This window comes from Pelodiscus sinensis, chromosome 26, assembly GCF_049634645.1.
Source record: "Pelodiscus sinensis isolate JC-2024 chromosome 26, ASM4963464v1, whole genome shotgun sequence".
In the NCBI taxonomy this organism is placed as follows: domain Eukaryota; kingdom Metazoa; phylum Chordata; order Testudines; family Trionychidae; genus Pelodiscus; species Pelodiscus sinensis.
Window position 1 is genome coordinate 17249380 of NC_134736.1, and position 19177 is coordinate 17268556.

The 19177-nt window shown below is 43.2% G+C and overlaps 2 protein-coding genes across 2 annotated transcripts in view; one reads left to right on the plus strand and one right to left on the minus strand.

Annotated features, from left to right (window-relative positions):
* The first annotated feature begins 265 nt into the window (after positions 1 to 265).
* Positions 266 to 19177, plus strand: part of LOC102452976 (sodium channel regulatory subunit beta-3) — a 122039-nt gene continuing 103127 nt past the window's right edge. Inside the window, exon 1 of the mRNA XM_006116617.4 lies at positions 266 to 420. The gene's annotated coding sequence lies outside the window, so the exon portion shown is untranslated. The remainder of the gene's footprint in view (positions 421 to 19177) is intronic.
* LOC102452724 (potassium-transporting ATPase alpha chain 2) overlaps positions 18206 to 19177 on the minus strand; it is a 31193-nt gene continuing 30221 nt past the window's right edge. Inside the window, exons 22-23 of the mRNA XM_006116616.3 lie at positions 18904 to 18995; positions 18206 to 18702 (exon numbers count right to left, since the gene is read on the minus strand). Coding sequence (XP_006116678.1) covers positions 18674 to 18702; positions 18904 to 18995 — 121 coding nt within the window. The 3' untranslated portion in view covers positions 18206 to 18673. The remainder of the gene's footprint in view (positions 18703 to 18903; positions 18996 to 19177) is intronic.

Sequence of the window (19177 nt, forward strand, 5' to 3'; positions counted from 1 at the left end):
CCGGAGGTGCTCAGAAAATCTTTGAACTCGGATTTCTGGTAGGGGTGAAAATTATTTTTAGATACAGTATTTAGTTTTAGACTCTAAATGCTATTTGTGGTGAGTTAAATAACCACATTGTCCCATTTAATGATTTACCACCTTATGCAGTTTCCCTTTAATGTATTTACATATCCTTTGTCTCTTGGAGGTAAATGTAAGAATGAGGAAGACATTGAGGCTGTGCTGTAAACTCTCTGGTTACTTTGGCTTCAGCAATACGACTTAGAACTGTTCTTGCAAAACAACCTGATCTCTTGCTCAAGCTCTGAAAGGAAATATTGACTTGGACTTACTCTCCTTTGTTTTTTTTCTGATGTGCACCCTAGATATTGTTCAGGGAAGAATTTAAGACTTCATTGCAGAGGCCTTGGACTGAAGGTAAATGGGCAATTAGGGTTAGGAGGAAACTTTTTCTGGGAACAAGTTATCCCATAACTGCTGTGTTTCTTGCACCGTCCTGTGAAGCAGCTGGTACTGGTTGTTGTCACAGTCAGGACACTGGGTTAGGTGAAGTGCTAGTCTGATCCAGTCTGGCAGTTCTCACTTTCTAAAGATAGAAACTCACTCTTCATTGTTTTTAGACTTCCTGCTGAGAATGCCAGCTAGGATAGGGGGTTGTGATGTGTGGTTTATGATGTGCACAAAAGCTGGACCTGCTGACATGCTGTCATAGCTCTTTATTATGTTTCATGTTTGGCATGAGACACAATAGCCCTGGACAGTCCTGGCTCCTGCTGACATTTCTAGTTGATACCTCTGGCTCTTTTATCATTGTTACACAGAAGGCAGCTTTTATGTGATCTGATTCACAAAGAAGCTCAAAAACATTTTGCGGAAAACTGTGCAAGAGAGAGGAAGAACTAAATTCCAGCAATACCTGCCCTCCTGCTGCACTTGAAAGAGAGAATGGATATGGTCTTCCCAATGCTGTGCAGAAGGCCAACACAACATTCATATACCACTTAACTCCTTGCTAGTTTGGCATCATATCCCACTCCAAATTCTTGCTTATTTTAAAAACTTATTATTATACCTCTGGATATTTGTATTCTCTCTATATCTTTTTTATATAAATGTCCAATACCTTTTGTCTTTGCTAAGTTCTTGCCTTCAGTGATATTGTGTGACAGTGAGTACAACTGACTGATTGTGTCTTGTGTGGGACTATTATTTGCTTTGGTTCCTATTATGGGTCCCTTTGTGTCATGGATTGTTGAGTTCCATGGGAGTGATCTCGCACTGCTTCTGCACATGTTGCACAATGGATAAATAAAAGATTGGTCCTGCTTTTAGTAGGGGGTTGGACTTGATGACCTCCCGAGGTCTCTTCCAATGCTATGATTCTAAGAGTTCAGTATCCTGGGAGCTTTATAGATTGACATATTTGGCCAGCACAAATGTCACCTTAAAGAAAATTGAGATAAAATTATGTAAAATTATGAACATACTTTTACCAAATAGCTGCAAGAGATGATAGTGCCAACAAAACATGAATAAGAAAACATGACATTAATAGGAAAGCCATTGCTTGACTGAAGACTGAGGTGCTTTCCAGAGGAGAGTTTCCATGAGCTTTGGATCTGATCCTATCTCCCCATTCAGTCCTTGGTCCTGTTTCTGCAAAGGAGCCAAAGGGGCCAGTATGTGTCAATTACAAGGCTTTTGCTGGGGGGTTTTTGGGGGTGGGAGGTGGGTTTTCTTTTTCAATGTGCCTCTGTTCGAATGAAGCTTAGCTCTACTGAACTCACGTCACAGGTCTTAGAACAAGCCAAAATACACACAGTGTGAGTGATACTTTTGGGGAGTAGAACATTTTAAAAATGGTCATCTAAATGCTTAATTCCAATTTGCAAATGTATTCCCCTTATCTCTCAGCCAGACCCAGCCCTAGTTGCATAAGTAGAGTTGCAATATGGAGCATCATCTACCTACCTAATCCCCTGAATTGTGCAAACAATTCATTCAGGCAAGCCAATAGGCATTGTACATATGCAAGACTTGCAGAACCGGACCTCGCTGCTTTTCTATCTTCAGACAACACTGTCCACGTTTCTGCTCTGTAATCTGTAACACAGGCCTGCTGGTATCCAAATATGCCCTTGAATCTGCATAGGATGCACTCTTGCTTCAGCAGAGGGATTAGTGCAAAGTTTCATCAATGGGGTTTCCGGGTTTGTGGAAGGTTGGAAAGCATAGACTTTGAACTCAAGAAGATCAGGTTGGAACGGACTTGCTGGGGACTGAACAGAACAGTTCCTGTCCTATTGCTGGAGCTCGCTCTCTGATAGGTTGCCCATCCCTGACTGCATTTAGCTCTGCTTTCAGCTCCAAGAGCATGAGGTTGGAACAGGTGTTAAATAAACAAAGGAAACTGAGTTTGTTGGCCAAGGCAAGACTGCTACAGGGTCAGCCTGGCGGTGCTTGGAGTATCAGAGTGGAAGGTGGCTCATTTCAGCGGTTCCATCTCAGTCCCTGGTCTGGGATATTATAATGCAGTCTCACAGGGCTTTTGTTCTGGCCTGAACACAGCACTGTGGCTTTTCTAGTAGCTTCTCGAGTACACAGACTAAAAAGCCACCTGCTTTCTAACGTGGGAAATTTCACAAGACTAGTAGTGGGGAAGGTATGGAGACTATGTAGTGCTAGGGTAGGGGGATAGGACTGAGAAGCTGTGGCTCACCTGAGTTCCCCAAATGGAAAAATAAATAACTTAATCATTTGCAGTATTTTCATTATCAAGATGGGCTTTGGGTCAGGACATTCCTTGCCAGCCCTCAGCAGGTGACAGGTAAAATGCCAAAGCATATTACCACTGGAGTCAATGCGAGGTCTGTTGTTATCTTTTATGGGACCAGAATTTGGCCTGAAGTTCTATTTTGGTCTGCCAGTGGTTATGATAGACGTGTTAGGTCAGTGTTTCTCAAGATTTTTTTTTATGAAGTACCCCTTTAAAAAAAATTGTAAGTACCCCCAGTACCTATAGTTTTCAGACAGACCCACAAAATTTCTACCATTGCAAGACATTTGTTTAAACAACTTAATCGTAGCTGGGCGGGCGATGAAATTTTGGGGTGTAAAAATACAAAAATAATAAAGTGCTGTAAAACTTAAAACAAAAATTCCATTTCCTCCAAATTTCTAAATTTCAGTTGTGTTGACATCCCTCGTCCCCCAGACTTCTCTCGAGTACCCCTAAGGGTACTTGTACCTCTGGTTTAGAAATACTGTGTTAGGTCAACCTCAGGGGGTTTGGAGACTTAGGCAGATTTAGGCTGCAGGTCAGGCAAGTCGTACTTTTTGCACATGATATTTCTGGACCTTTCCATTTCTGTTGCTGCTGGAAATATGGCAAGAACAACCTGTATCACTTCTGCTTCCAGCTCTGGGCAGAACAAGATGATTCAGAGTGGTAGCAGATATTACAAAAGATGGAGAGAAACTGAAGAGCCAAACTTTTCAGACTTCAACAAGATGTTGAACAGGAGGTTTGGGGCAAGGTTCATGCTGGTCTTTACTGTATACAAACCTTTTTCTCCTCCCTCCATATATGCTATGTCTCACTTTCTCAAAAACACTCTTATCTTTCTAGAGGTCTCTCCAGTCAAGGATTCCAATGCTTTTTGCAAATGAATGACTGAAGATTTTTAAAAACAGCTAGTGTTTTTAGATGCACACATTGAAGCATCTTAGAGAATGTGAAACTGCTGAGCACCCCCCTTTGAAAATCCAATTCTTTTGAAGCGTCCCAAGTTGGGCACTAACAAATCAAGTGGCTCAAACGTAGGCACTTCAATCTACATGTGATGACACTCCTATACTACTTCAGGTTAAGACTGATTTCTCAGAAATGCTGGAAACCCCACCACACTGTTGAAGGGCAATGGGATTATGGGTACTCCACAGCTTGACATCCAGGACCTAGTCACACACAATCTCCATGGCAGATTCAGGAGTACAAATCAGACCTGTGCTGTATCCATTAAGACCATGCTGTTTGCCTCATAAAGATGTGCATATTCTGTTGAGAGTGGGCAGGATTTGTCGAACGGACCTCATTTCCTTGATAGTGCAAGTTTGCTGGTCTATAGGGCACAGTGGAGAATACATTGGCCAAATTCAGCCCATTAATTAGAGGAGGTAGCAGCAGCAAGCTATCCCAATCAGTAATGGGATCCCATCGTGCTGGAAACTATGTTCCGTGCCAAGAAGAGCTTATGTCCACACAGATTACCTTCAAACAGTGAGCTCGGTGCGACAGAGATATGCTTTGATTTCATGGCCCATCCCAAATCCTTCCTGTAACATATAGTCATGGGTAATTCTGTGCCTGAAAACAGCTCTATTGGAGACAGTCCCACTGGCTTCCTGTGTAGAATTAATTACAATCATAAACCATTTGCAGAGCAGCAATGCCTGGATTTACACAGCACCCTGCACAAGGGGCCCCCAATCCTGCTGATGTCTTTATGGCCTAATGAGCTACCTGAAATCAGACATGCTCCACAGCTGTTAATCATGAGGCATTAAGCACATCTGGGCTGCTTGGAAGTGTTCTGATTCTGTACTGGTTGTTCATAGGTGATTCAGAACTCATGTGGACATTGGTGGCTCATTTTTGTGGATACAAATGCAGATGTGGATACAAAATTTTGAATCTGCATAGGGCTCTACCCAGGTGCTCAAAAATCATTAGTTTTCATTCTATTAAAGTTAATTAACCTACCTGTACTTCTTCCTTGGTCTGGTTTGGTATGATTTTCAGAGGAAGGAAGTGAATTCCTTGTTTGTGGAACTGTGCTGTGTAAACAGTAATAAAAGTGAGGCGAACTTTTTATTTCTTTGCTGATATTGACCTTGCTGCCCCAGGTTACACTTTCAATGTTGTGTGCTAAACAGACTAATATCATCTGATTAATTCTCGGCTAAGTGCTTTCTGTGGTGTGGAGTGCTAACAAGCACTGAATTGTACTCCTTTGTGTTGACATTAATTGCTGTATTTCCATGGCTAAAGTTGATTGCTTTGGACTACAAATGACTGGATGAATCACCTGGAGGCCTGGAAACTAGGTTTCCATTTTCCCACTGTGAATTTTAAAGTGCGGGGAACTCTAGCATGACCCTTATGAACGTGTTTGGTAACCCGGCAGAACAGGTGAGGGCTAAATTCTCAATAGACACAAAGTGTGTCTACAATATGGGTGCAACAGTGACATTGCTGCAGCAGCGTCATAGAGTAGCTCCTTGCTATGCCGATAGAGGGTTGTTGTTTCTTTTCCTGTCGGTGTAGGTCTGTGATTCTCAGTCTTTCCCAACAACTGGACCTCTTTCAGGAATCTGAAACCTGAGCCCTGCCACCCAGTCCCATTGCCCAGGGCTGAAGCATGTAATTTAGCTTTGCAGGACCCTTGTGGCATGGAGCCCTGGGCAATTATCCTGCTTGCCAGCCCCTAAGGCTGGTCCTGCACTTGCAACACCCTTAAATCTTCCCTGTGAGTGACCTCCAGGTTGAGAAACTGACCTAGATAAGTTGATGTAGCCCCACAGGACCTCTGAGTACACCCCGGGGGTACACACACATCCCTGGTTGAGAATCATTGGCCTAGCGATCCACTCCTGTAGTGGCGCAAGGTTGGTAGATGAAAGAATTCTCTGTGAGGGTATGTCTACACTAGCCCTCTAGTTCTTACTAGGGAGACTAATGAGGGCGACTGAAATTGCTAATGAAGCGCGGGATTTAAATATCCTGTGCTTGATTAGCATATTCCCGGCCGGTCGCCGTTTTGGAAATTGACTAGCCCGAAGTAACTGCCTGCGTCTACACGTGGCAGAGAAGCGGGATTCTGAGAGAAGCCCCTTAGTTCGAATTAACAGTTAAACCTCATTCTGTTTAACTGTTAATTCACAGTTTAACTGTTAATTTGAAGTAAGAGGTTTATCTTGGAATCGCGCTTCTCTGCCGCGTATAGACGCGGGCAGTTACTTCGGGCTAGTCAGTTTCCAAAATGGCGACTGGCCGGGAATATGCTAATCAAGCACAGGATATTTAAATCCTGCGCTTCATTAGCGATTTCAGTCACCCTGATTAGCCTCCCTAGTAAGAACTAGGGGGCTAGTGTAGATATACCCTGAGGCTGTGTCTAGACTGGCCAGTTTTTCCGGAAAATCAGCTGCTTTTCCGGAAAAACTTGCCAGCTGTATACACTGGCCGCTTGAATTTCCACAAAAACACTGACTTCCTACTGTAAGAAATCAGTGCTTCTTGCGGAAATACGATTCTGCTCCTGTTCAGGCAAAAGTCCCCAGTGTAGACAGCTCAGATTTGTTTTCCGCAAAAAAGCCCCGATCGCGAAAATGGCGATCTGGGCTTTTTTGCGGAAAAGCGTGTCTAGGTTGGCAGGGATGCTTTTCCGCAAAAAGTACTTTTGCGGAAAAGCGTCTGTGCCAATCTAGACGCTCTGTTCCAAAAATGCTTTTAACTGAAAACTTTTCTGTTAAAAGCATTTCTGGAAAATCATGCCAATCTAGACGCAGCCTGAGTGTTATGTCAGCATAACAATCTGAGGGGTAGCCGTGTTAGTCTGTAACTGAAGGAAATTAAAAAACAGTAAGCAGTCCTGCAGCACCTTAAAGTGCCAAAAAATGTAGATAGTGTCATGAGCTTTCATGGGCACAACCCACTTCTTCAGATGAAACACATAGTGTGTATGAAACACATCTGAAGAAGTGGGTAGTGCCCACGAAAGCTCATGACACTATCTACCTTTTTTTGTTCATCTCTAAGGTGCTGCAGGACCATGTCAGTTTAAAGACAGCATTCCAGGGCTGTGAATTTTATAGATCAACCTTCATAGGTAGGTTGATCTAAATTTTAAGTGTAGACCAGGACTGGGTAGTGTGGAGCTTAGGAAACAGCCTTTTAGACCCAAATCTTAACCCTTCTAATCTCTGCAAGGGCATGATGCAAAGTTAAATAAGGTCGATGGAAATATCCCTTTTGACTTCAGTAGGCTTTGAATCAGGCTCTGCCTGTCAGCAGCAGAACTGATATAGATCTACTCCTCTGGGGAAAAGGGATTTCAGAAGTGCACCTCCCGTGATGTCTCACACAGTGGTTCTCTTGGATGGAGCCACAGGAGCCAGTGGGTCTGCTGCCCTATGGACCCACAGGCTAATCACCCAACATGGGAGGGGTTTTGAGGACTGCAGAGAACATTTCTGACTAGAGGCTGGACTTGGAGTAGTGGCCTTTGACTTGAGATTACTTTTTCCCCAACCCTGCCTTAGTGGATATTGCCAGCAGAAAGATACATGGGCTGAGAGCTGGGGGTGGGATTTCCCCCTTAGAGAGCAGAATTATCTTTCTTATTTGCAGCAGACGGAATAAATACAACAAGATCAGGAAGGAGAACAGGCTAATAAGCAGACTAATAAGCATATAAAGGCGAATGCTGTGTTATCATTCAAGTCATGTCGAGCTTTCTGGGGGGAAAAGAGTGCTTCCCTTAGAACTGAATGCACTGACTACCTGCAGGAGGCAAAAACTCTCCCTGCGTATCTGCAGTAACCTTGCTGGATTCCTACCCTCAAAATAAGAAATATTAAAAATTACTAAAACCACCAGTGAAAAGCAGCTGCCTCTACGTACAGGGTGGCAACTGACCGGCACACGAGGGAGATAGTTATGGAAGCCCCTTCACAAACATTTTCAAAAGGAGGCTGGTAGCCATCTGTCTTGGATAGCTTAGACACAACGAATTGTGCAGCATGGCAGAGGATTAGACGAGGTGACCCTGGCAGTCCTTTCCAGCCCTTGAGTCTATGGTTCTACTTTTGGCTCAAGAGCACTGCGCACTGCTTTGTTACAAGACAAAGTACCTTGTGTGCGCGCCTCAGTTCTACAAACCTTTGCTCCACTGTCTTCAGCGAGACTCTTAACCTCATGCACATGGTGTGGAGGGCAGGCCTGTGTGTATTAGGTGTTTTGTGCCCAGGCAATAGCCAGGAGCACAAATATTTGGTTTGCTATTAAACCTGATGGAAATGTGGGATGCTGGGTCCAGCACACCCAGTTTCTCCACTGCTCTCTTGGGCAGAAATGGGACCAGGACTAGAGGTGTAGTTGCGTGTTGGTGCACGCTGAGCTAGTGAAGTGTTCAGTCCTCACTGGAGGGAAAGGCTTTGACCCCTGTAAACACTTGCTCGGATCCCAGCTGGCAGGCTGGCTCTCCAATGACATGCCCACATACCATTTCTGTTTCTCAGCTGGCACAGTCTTTCTGTGTGGCTCTTCCTGAATTTTAAAAAGAAAATCTCTTATTATTTTTATCACTTATAGTAAGGATTTCACAGGCATCTGGCCTGCACAGTTCTGTACTGTCGCCTGTTTCTTAGTGCAGCTTTCTGAAGTCTGTGCAAGTGTTAAATTGAAGTGGAGCAGCGGCTGTCCAGAGACTAGAGCACGGGAATGGGGCACCAAGGCGCTCACTCTGATCTACCGTGTAATCTTGCACAAGTCCGTTCCATTTTGGGGCCTCAGTTTCCTCTCTCATCTTTCACTGTCTCTTCTGGTTAGAGAGTAAGCTCTTTGGGGTCAGCACCATCTCTTACAATGTGTCTGAAAAAGTGTCTGGCACAGTGGAGCTCTGATCCTCACTGGGCACTGCTGTAATCTAGACATTGCTTTAATTCTAATGAATGGTGATGATTTCTCAAAACTTTTCTTAAATGTCGGAGACATATGGCTGGAGGGGAAGCACCTTTTAGACTGTGATGGGGAGAAGCTGGAACATTAGGTGCTAGGTTTCATTCCCCTTTACCTTTCTGTCGTACATTAGAAACAATGGACCTCATCCTGCAAACTTTATTCATGTGAGTAGTACCAGTGATTCAATATATAAAGCCTGATTCTACAATCTTTACTCACAGCTAACCTATTAAAGTCAATGGAATTCCTTGCATTGGAATTTTCTTGGATTTATTGACAATCCGAGAATGATAGAGAGCAGAACTAGGACTAAGTGGGCACCAAATATTGGTATCCAAGTTGCTCATTTTCACAACAACATCTCCCTTTTACTTATTTTGTGTGTGCGTGTGTTCATGTTAATTTGTTTCTATAAAATACTTGGTCAAAAAATTGAACCAGCTAGCTGAAATCAATTGAAATGAAATGTTTGCACAAATCTTTTTTCCCATTGAAAATGGAAATTCTGGCAATTTTTGACCAACTCAAGTTGCCACTCTGCCCCTCAAACATGATTGCAGCTCAGTGGGGATAAGTGTTGTGGCAAAACAAGGATGCACTGGAGTAGCCCACACAATACATGCAGTCCTGTGTGCCCCATGCATTAGGCAGCAAAGTGGCTTATTGTTATTCTGCTGAAAATTTTGGAAAGATACAAAGATACTCCGACAGCAATGAACTGGTTGAAGTTGATTCCAGTTGAGTTCTTTTCCTAAATAGCCATGCTTAGAAATGTTAGCATTTAAATGATCCTTAATAAGCTGTGAAGATAACATCTCGTGGGGGTTTAAGGACACCGCACAACAGTTCTTACCTCTGCAGCTACCGTCATTCAGTATAGAGATTTTTCCCAGCAGGCTTTATAGTGTAGTCAAACCACACAGGGAAAGTGAGGTCTGCAGCTGGCATTTCTTAGCCTGTATTCTTTTCTCCAGCCTGTCATTTTTCATCCATTTGTAATGGATTTGTAATTTCTTGCCTCACCTTCCAGCTGGAATGATTAAAATGTTAAGCTAAATGGAATCCAATTAACGTCTGAGTAAAGAACCAATTGCCATTAAGAATGCAAACAGCGTATTCCTCTATGTGGCTGTGACCTAGGGGCTAGATAGACCAAGTGATTACAGCATGAAAGGAGAGATGGAAATTTGTAAGGTTGCCAGAAAGCCTCCACTCATCGGGTATCTGTGGCAATGGTGGGTCTGTGCTAGTTTTTCAGCTGCTTTGATTTGTCTTGATTTGGAAACAGTTTTCCTGATCAAAGCCGGTTTAACAAGCACACACAGACATGATGCAGGAGATAAGGCATTTCAGTGCATGAAAGCTCGAGTACCAGCAGATGGTGGAAATGCCTGAATATGCGAGTTCGCGAGGGTGGGGTGTTTTTTAATCTTGGGGACCTAGGTGTTGGTTCGGGCCCTGACTTTAAATCAGGGGTGCCCCAAATTGTGCAGTGCTTGAGACCACACTGGGACCTTGTCAAGGCCCAAGAGCAGAGCTTGGAATGTCCTGTTTACTACAGCCTCACACTCTTTCCCATTTCACTGTATTTACAGACATAACTGATGTTCATGGGGGAGCCCTAAATGTAGAGCCCTGGAACAATTGCCTCCCCTTTTGCCTCATATTGTCAGTGCTGAACATTCTCATTATACTATGTTGTGTGCCGTGCAATATATGTGCATATGAATGTACATAGTTTTGGATACCTTGCGTTTCTATCATGTTTGATAGATGACTAGGCATTGCTCACTGATGAAGTCCACTGTCAATAAAACCCTGCCATTACAGAGACTATCGGCTGGTTTTGTCTCTCCAGCATCGCAATAGCCATTTCTAATTTTAATAGATGTTGCAACTTTAATGAACCTATTGGAAAACCAACAGCTGTTGGGAGACATGTGGGAGAAATAAAATGATCAGCTACATTTATCTTCTTCCCACAGCCACAAACAATGTAGCCATGGCCTGGCTGTGCCATCTTAGATGGTCCATTTTATGGAAGTGGTACTGCTGAAAAGGTAATGGAAAAATTCTTCAACAATGTAAATTCGATAGCGTATGTTTTAAAAATACAAAGCTTACATCTGAGTTAATGTCAGGGGAGATGCATTCCGCTCCCTAAAATTACAAGTCCCAGAGTCATCATAGGTCTTTCTTTCTTTAAGGGTCCTGTCAACTTATGACCTATTTGGTCATTAAATGTATAATGCAAACACTAAAATTAAGTTTCCTGATTACTAGGGTAGTAATTCTGCCAAGAAGATTAGGCCTCAATTGGAGTATTGTATCCAGCTCTGGGTGCCACATTTCAGGAAAGATGTGGACAAATTGGAAAAAGTCCAGAGAAAAACACCTAAAAAAGTCTAGCAAACATGACCAATGAAAGAAAATTGAAAACACTGGCTTTGTTCAGTCTGGAGAAGAGAAGACTGAGTGTGGATATGATAACAGTTTTCAAGTGCCTCAACAGTAAGTATAAGGAGGAAAAAAATTATTCTTCTAAACTTCTGATGATAGGACAAGAAGCAATGGGCTTAAATTGCAGCAAGAGCAGTTTAGGTTGGACATTAGGGAAACTTCCTTCCTGTCAGGGTGGTTAAACACTGGAATAAATTGCCTACGGCGGTTGTGAAATCTCCAACACTGGAAATATTTAAATGCAGATTAGACAAACACCTGTCCAGGATGGTCCAGATAACACTTAGTGCAGGGGACTGCACTAGATGACCTCTCGAGGACCCTTCAGGTCCTATAATTTTATGATAGAGAATTATCCTAAGTGAGATCTGCATGAGATTGCATGTTACTGGGATTCAGTAACTGATATGCAGGCTGGTGAGTATTTCTTGCAGTAGTATCTGTGCAATGCTAGCTCATCAATCTATGGACTGAAACAGCTCGTACAGAATGTTTGCATAGCAGCCCCATATCATTATAACTTTTCAGGATTCAGACTCTGAGCGGCTGGGTTCTGCAGATGGGAACTATGCACTGTTTAAAGTGCTGACGGAAGGAACCTAATAGTGCCCTCATATAGGCATGTGGGTCTCCTGCTGACTCCAGGAATTGTATGTGTGCCTCTGAGAGCAGCATCTATCGTATTATATATAAGAGCTACAACTATAAGTGCTTAGAATCATAGAAGAGCTAGATATTATTGTATTTAAGCTGGACTAATGCCAGGATGAAGTGCCCTTTCCCCTGACTCCTCTGAAATCTGCCTAGAAAGTAATGCAAATTCCCAGTGTCTGAGTGCAATAAGGATCATGCACAAGCCTGCTATTTTGTAGGGATTGTGCCCCCAGTCTTCTAATGAAGCAGGGTGCACACGCAAGTGCTCACGCACTCAGCAGGACATTGGTAGAGCCAGGATTCAGACCCCTAGTCTCAGAAAGCCGCACAGTTTGCATGTGTAAATAGTTGTAAGGAGTCAATTACCTTGTAAAGTAAAGCTGCCTGCCCTGAAAAAATTCCCCTCACTTGAATGCAGATAAACACTTCACCTTAAGCCAACTTTCAGGTTTCATCTTGTGGCCTCTGGACCAGGAGGCCGGAATACCCTAGCAACAAGACACACAAAAAGAGAAAGGTGTGTGCTTTGGGGGAGGGGTGGGGAAAGCTAGTTTAAACCAGAGCAAACAGTGCAAAGAAATAAAGTGTAAAGGGGGACAAAGAAGGCAGTGGAAAGTTAAGCAGTTGAAATGTAAGCAGTAAGGACATCTGACCCAACTGGTTTGTCCAAGGCTGAAGCAAAAAAACACAATTTCATATTTTTAAAAAGGCATTCTGTTTATGAGCTAGAAACTTAACTCTTGGCATCCATGCAGCATAGCCGTAGTAAGTTACATGACTGACTGTGTGAAGAAGTTACCTTCTGATGTGACTTATGCTCACCTCCCCCGTGTCTCTGAGGCAAATCCACTTACTTGACTGATCAAAAACAATGTTGAAACTCCCTGCCAGAGGGTATTGCGAAGGCCAAGACTATAACAGCTTTTCTAAAAAGAGCTAGATAAATTCAAGGAGGGTAGGTCCATCAATGGCTATTAGCAGGAATGGTCTCCCTAGCCTGTGTCTGTCAGAAGCTGGAAATGGGTGCGAGAGGATGGATCAACTTAATAAACAACTAATAGTCTAGCATCTCCTTAAAGACTAGCAAAACATGTAGATGGTATCGTGAGCTTTCGTGGGTATAACCCACTTCTTCAGATGAATGGAGTATTAAAAAATCCAGTACCAAAATAAATAGGCAATCGGGGGGAGGAAGTAGGGGGGAAATAGTGATTAGAGTGTTTGTGTTACATGAAGTTGATAGAGAAGTGCAAATTGTTCTTAAGTACCCAGTGTTTGGTTGGCTAAGTCATTTGGATGTGGAAGGTAGCATGCTAGCCAAGTAGCAGGAGGGATCACATGAGGTTTCCCTGTTCTGTTCATTCCCTCTGGGACACCTGGTATTGGACACTGTCAAAGGACAGAATACTGGACTAGATGGACCTAGTATGGCTGCTCTTATGGGCACCTCTTAGCCATGTGGAGCTGGTGCCTGGATAGTGAGCCCGACGTTATGTTGGCTCGTGCACCATCAACACAACTGGTCATAGGTCATTTTCTTTTTGTTTATTTTGTTCTACTCCGACTGGAAAGGCCAGATTTTAAGTTATTCAGGTACCTAAACATGCAGATAGTCACCCAGAGGAGTTTTCTAAAGTCTCTCCTTGGAGGCCCACGGTGCTGATCAGTGTGCAAACATAAGATTAAAAACAGTCCCTGCCCCACAGAGCTTGCAATTGAAATGGGAGACTTTGTTTTCAGTGACTATGCAAAGAGGCTAAAAAAAAGGGATTCTGGGTCTGAATTTTTGTTTCCTGCATATATTTAAAATGGTAAACTGAGTACATTTGACCCAATTAGAGAGAATATACAAGGGTCCCTGCAGTGGCAGGGTTAGCATCACTTGTCTGATAACAATTGTGATTGATCTAATAAAATAACCAGTGGTTGACAGAGTACTCAAGTACAGCAAGTCTCGGCTTGACAAAGCCCTGGGTGGGTTGATTTAGTTGGGATTGGTCCTGCCTAGAGCAGGGGGCTGGACTTGATGACCTTCTGAGGTCTCTTCCAGCTCTATGGTTCTATGATTCAAAGATTGCTTCTTAAAATCACAGCATCGGGTTGGATCGGGGGATATTTGCTTGAGTGTTTTGGACTCTCTTCAATTAAATTGTCCAGGGAGGTTGTGGAATCTCCATCACTGGAGATTTTTAGGAGCAGGTTAGACAGACATCTGTCAGGGATGATCTAGACAGTGCTTGGTCCTGCCATGAGGGCAGGAGACTGGATTTGATTACCTCTTGAGATTAAAGGAAAATCTGGGCAGGAACACATTCTCAATTGCAGTTACTTATTACCATGGTGGTAGAGCCAACTAGTATGTGTTTCAGATTTGATCTGTTGTGAGCAAATTGGTTGGAATCATTTTGCTAGCAGTCTTCCATGCTCTGTGTATATTTCTGACATCATCTGAATCGTCCATTCTGAGACAGATTTCTCTATCGATAGTTGCTTTGGCTAGCTATGTGGATTCAGAATTAATTTCTGGTCATGGTTGAGTGCCCCACACATGGCTCTGCGCTTTATTATTGGCTCTGTTCCAAGCTCTATTCTCATGTACTGGAGATTTAGACAATATATTTTATTGCTTATTAAAACAATGATGATTAGAAGTTAAAATGATATGAAACATATCTATGTACGGACTGGACTTGGTGATCTCTCAAGATTCCTTCTAGTTCTACTATACTATGATTCTGTGATTTCTGTTCATTATCGTGGGATGCAATATTATCAAAAAATCCCGTATAATGATATTGCCATAGTGTAGTTCTGTGTTTGTACAGCACCATGCACAGTGGGGTCCTGCTCCATCACTGGGGTGGCTAGGAGCTACCACAGCACAAATAATTCATATTACACCAAGCCAGGGCAGAAACAAGAACAGAACCCAGGAGTCCTGCCTCCCAGTCCCCTTTTCTAAAGACCACATTCTCCCCCTTGTAACCTGAAAAACGCCAGAGTGCAGGCAGGATTTCAGCATAGTGAGAGAACCACTTTGTAAGAATTCCCCCCAGATTGGCTGTCTTGGAAAAATATCGGACTTCTTAATCTGAGACTGTCATTCTGACTTCTCATTGTTTTTATGATCCCTGTGTAAGAACTATCTTTGCCATTAAGCATTACCAATTCATTACACACCATGTAATCTAATCGAAATCAGTGAGAAGGGCGCCTCTGGTTATTCATACTATGGGGGAGTTTGTGTAGGATAGATCAGGGAGTTTCAAACTCTGGGTCACCACTTGTAAGGACAAGCCCCTAGCTGGCCGCAAGATGCTTTGTTTGCCTGAACCTCCACGGGAATGGGAGACTCTCAGTGGCCACTGATCACTGTTCCCAGCTATTGGAAGCTGCAGGAAGTGGTGTCCTGGTTCGCATTGCTTCCGTCATCTCCCGTTGACCAGGAATGGCGATCCACCGCCAAGAGGAGCTGCCATTGCCTATACCTGAGGAGGTGCAGGTAAACCAAGCCTCTTGCGACCAGCTAGCAGCTTGCCCTTACAAGCCGTGTCCTGTATTCCTTCTAAGCTGCGCAGCAGCACAGCTTCACAGGTGATTGATCAGCCCTGCCCAGTCAGTTTAGAGAGAACACTGGCCGTGACCCTGAGTTTGAAAACCCCTGCCGTAGATAATGTCTGTATAATATTGCCTGCATGTTAGCAGAGAGGTGGAAAGTTCATAACTTTGTTTTATGGAAGTCTGCACACTTCTTAGGTTTTTTTTATTCACCATATAAACAAAATGGCTCTTTTCTCTTTGAAAAGCCAGGTTAAAAAAGATAGTGAATTGTTGGATGATTTCTACAAAGAACTTTTTTATTACCAAACTGAGTACATTTTCTTCAGGTTTTGTTTGTTTGTTTGTAAACTGTTTCTAAAAGTTCTACTTTTATATAGTGAAAACTGGCTATATTTACTCTCATTCTGGTGCTTTAACAAAATGTTTTTAAAAAAAAGCATGGTCAGCTTTGAGCTCATAACGATAAAGCAACCCTCTTCTCCTTGTCCTTCAAATTTCATGCAGCATAGCGCTGTTATGGGTATTTTATTCATTGATATATTTTTTATTTGCATTGAGGTGGTGTGCAGAAGCCCCAGTCACAGGCAAGGACCCAATTATTCTGGAAGCTGTACATTCAGAACAAAAAAGTCACTGCCCTGAAATGTTTATAGTCTAAGCAAAAGCCTCTTTCCTCTGAAGTAAGTCAGAACTGTAGGAGAAACCGCAAACCAGGAAGAACCATTTTCCTGGTCCACCATGGGAATGTGTGCTTATACATTGTTTGGATTGTACTTCAGCCAGTGGTTGTAACTAAATAGTGTACAATTATAAATGTGGGAAGGATGTTGCTATACACCCAAACCCAGCAGACTGTCTGTGTATGTATTTGCTAAGCAGAACTGCATCCTTCAGTCTTTGCATCTCTGGACAGACAATGCTCTTGACAGCTGCTCCTCTGAGTCAGTCCTGTCCTATTGGCATTTGGTTTCTGCTGCTAGAAGCCCTTCTTTGGGTCCTGAGAGGTTTCAGCTGAGTTTGGGCTGTGTGATAAGCAGCTTGAGTGGACGGATGCTTAGTACCTGGACCCACCATTGGTTTGCACTGCTGTTGCTCTTCATTCTGTGTGTCCTTCTACTTGTGTAAGTGCCTGAGGAGCAATGCTATCTTGTCCAATAGCCTCGTGTGATTGCTAGCCTGGCAGTAGATGGAATGAAGGGAGGAGTTCTGGCGGGAGGCATGGGAAGTTCAGAGTTACTTTTGACATTATGCGTGAGTGGTTGTCTTGAAAAATGTCGGACGTATGGCTGAAAGCCTTTCCCTGCTTTCCTTCCCTCTCCCTGTTCTTTTCACTGTACCTTCCCTATCCCTTGCTCTTCCTGCTTCTTTCCCTTTAAGGGTAGGTCTATACTGAGCAGCAGTATTGAACTGAAGTACTCAGCTTTAACTGAATAGTGTAGCTGGAGTTGATGTACCTTAGTTCAAGTTACCGTGATGTCCAGGGCTCGACAATTAGGGCAATCTACTCGCCCGTGGCGAGTAGATTTTAGCCCGGCACAGTGCCACAGCACAGTCAGCGCATGTGCAGTGCGGTCTGCGCATGCGCAGTGTGCCAAACCGCACAGCTGGCGAGTGGGGCTCACCGCTGCTTGTCAAGCCCTGGTGATGTCTCCACTGAGGGGAGTCAATGCCCCCTACTCTTCTCGTTTCAGTGGAGAACCAAAGTCGAAGGGAATGCAATCAGTGGTCAATTTGGCAGGTCTTTACTAGATTCGCTAAATCAACCCCCAGGAGATCAGCCCTCAAACCATTGATCTCCTGGTAAATGGATACAAAGCCTATGGCTTGTCTAGAGGCTTAGGGGTTAAAGGTGTATTATTAGAGATATTAGCAGTGCAAGTACCATCTTCAGAGGCCCTCCTTCAGACAAAGCAAACTGTACTTCAGTGGGAGCTATGCTGTTCCCTGCTCTGCTGTAACTTGACCGTGCTGCATTGCAACTTGCTTTGCCCAATTCAGAGTCTGAGGCCAGGTCTACGTTATGGGAGAAATCTGATTCAAGATACACAGCTCCAGCTATGAGAATTGTGTAGCTGGAGTTGACATACCTTAAAAAGAATTTCTGGGGCAGTCTCACTGCAGGAGGTCAATGGAGCAAAGTCCCATCTTCTTCCCTTACTCCTCACAATCCTGTGGAGTTCTAGAATCGATGGGAGTACCTTCGGCATTCGATTTAGCAGGTCCTTACTAGGCCCCCTAAATCAAACCCCTGCAGATTGATCTCTGGAGTGTTGATCTTCCCATAAAGTATAGACAAGGCCTTAGATGTGTATTAGATCGATTAATTACTTGAGCTAATTATAACTCCTTTAAAAATAGCATAAGACAAAGTCTCAGTGGCTATACCTAATTAACTCAGAGCCGAAGTAGACATTTGAAGCTTGCAGCTCTTATAACTGTTGAGAGAGAACAAAGATAGTCATTCAATTCCTGTGCCATGGTTTGCTAGATTGGCCCCAAATTATTTCACAGAGCTTTAATTGGCACCAATCTTGTGAGACCCCTAGCAAATACTGCACGGTGCCAAGCACCATCAATTCCATGGGCTTCAGTGGGAACTGAGAGGCTGGATTTATTTTCCATAATCCATCTCACGTTAATGGCCTTCAGTCACTTCTAACTTTGTGCTGGACGCTGTCCAATGATGGAAGGGCTCTGTAGCCTACTCCCATTCCCCTCAGTCATCCAGCACCACTGCTGTCTTCTACCTGTGCCCTTTGGAAGATTAGTAGTGAAAAGAGCTGCTTTCTGGATTAAAAAAAAGTCCTTTTATTATCAAATTGTGCCTATACAGTCTAGTCATCTCTGGTGACATAACTCAGATCTGCATATGCACTTGCTCACAGTTTGATAGCATCAAAACAGCAAACAAAAGAGCTTGAACAAACCTAGTGCAAGTCAATGCCTTAAATTATTACAAATGTGTGATTTCCTTAATATCTATATACACAAGAGGAGCTTCCCCATTAACTTTATACACTTTCAACAGGAAAAAAGTATTTATAAAAAAATAGATAGCATTTAAATGTTCAGACAAATCTAAGCTTTACAGTAAAGTGGCTTCAGCCTCCTAAGTCCTTGTTTCTTCATGACGAGGAGAACCCCTGTGGTTATTTGATATTGCACAGACAGGACCATTCAGCAGCAGAGGCTGGTTGAGACAGTCAAAGAACTCTCCAGCAGGGAGAGCGAATCCCAGTGACGAAGGCTGTTTCAGTAATACATATTCTTGTCCCACCAACCTATGACAGGAGGGGAAAATAAGAAATTAGGATTTTTTATTTTTTTTTTTTTTTGCTGCAGTAGAAGAAAATGAAATAAGGCATTATTCAAATAATCCATTTAAAATAATCTATCACAGTATTAACGCGGAGGCTGGGAAGGATGAGGGTGATAGAAATAGACTGAGAATGAATACTAATCCCATGGAGGGTTCTACTTACTTCCAGGGTATTGCCTGATGAAAAGCTTGCGGATTTCATCATAGACCCATATCAGGATGGCATAAGGCATGGCCACAAACCAATACTGAACCCTGGAAAAGAGAAGGAAAGGAAATTAATGAATCAGATTGTATGTGAAAGGAGCACTTCCTCTGTGGTTTGATGCTGCCAATAGAGGAAAATATAACCCTTTGACCTTTCTGAATCTGTAAATGAGAACCTGTTCGATCTGAGAGTTGGGCTGCAAAATGAGGCTTTCTAGTGATATCCTGGT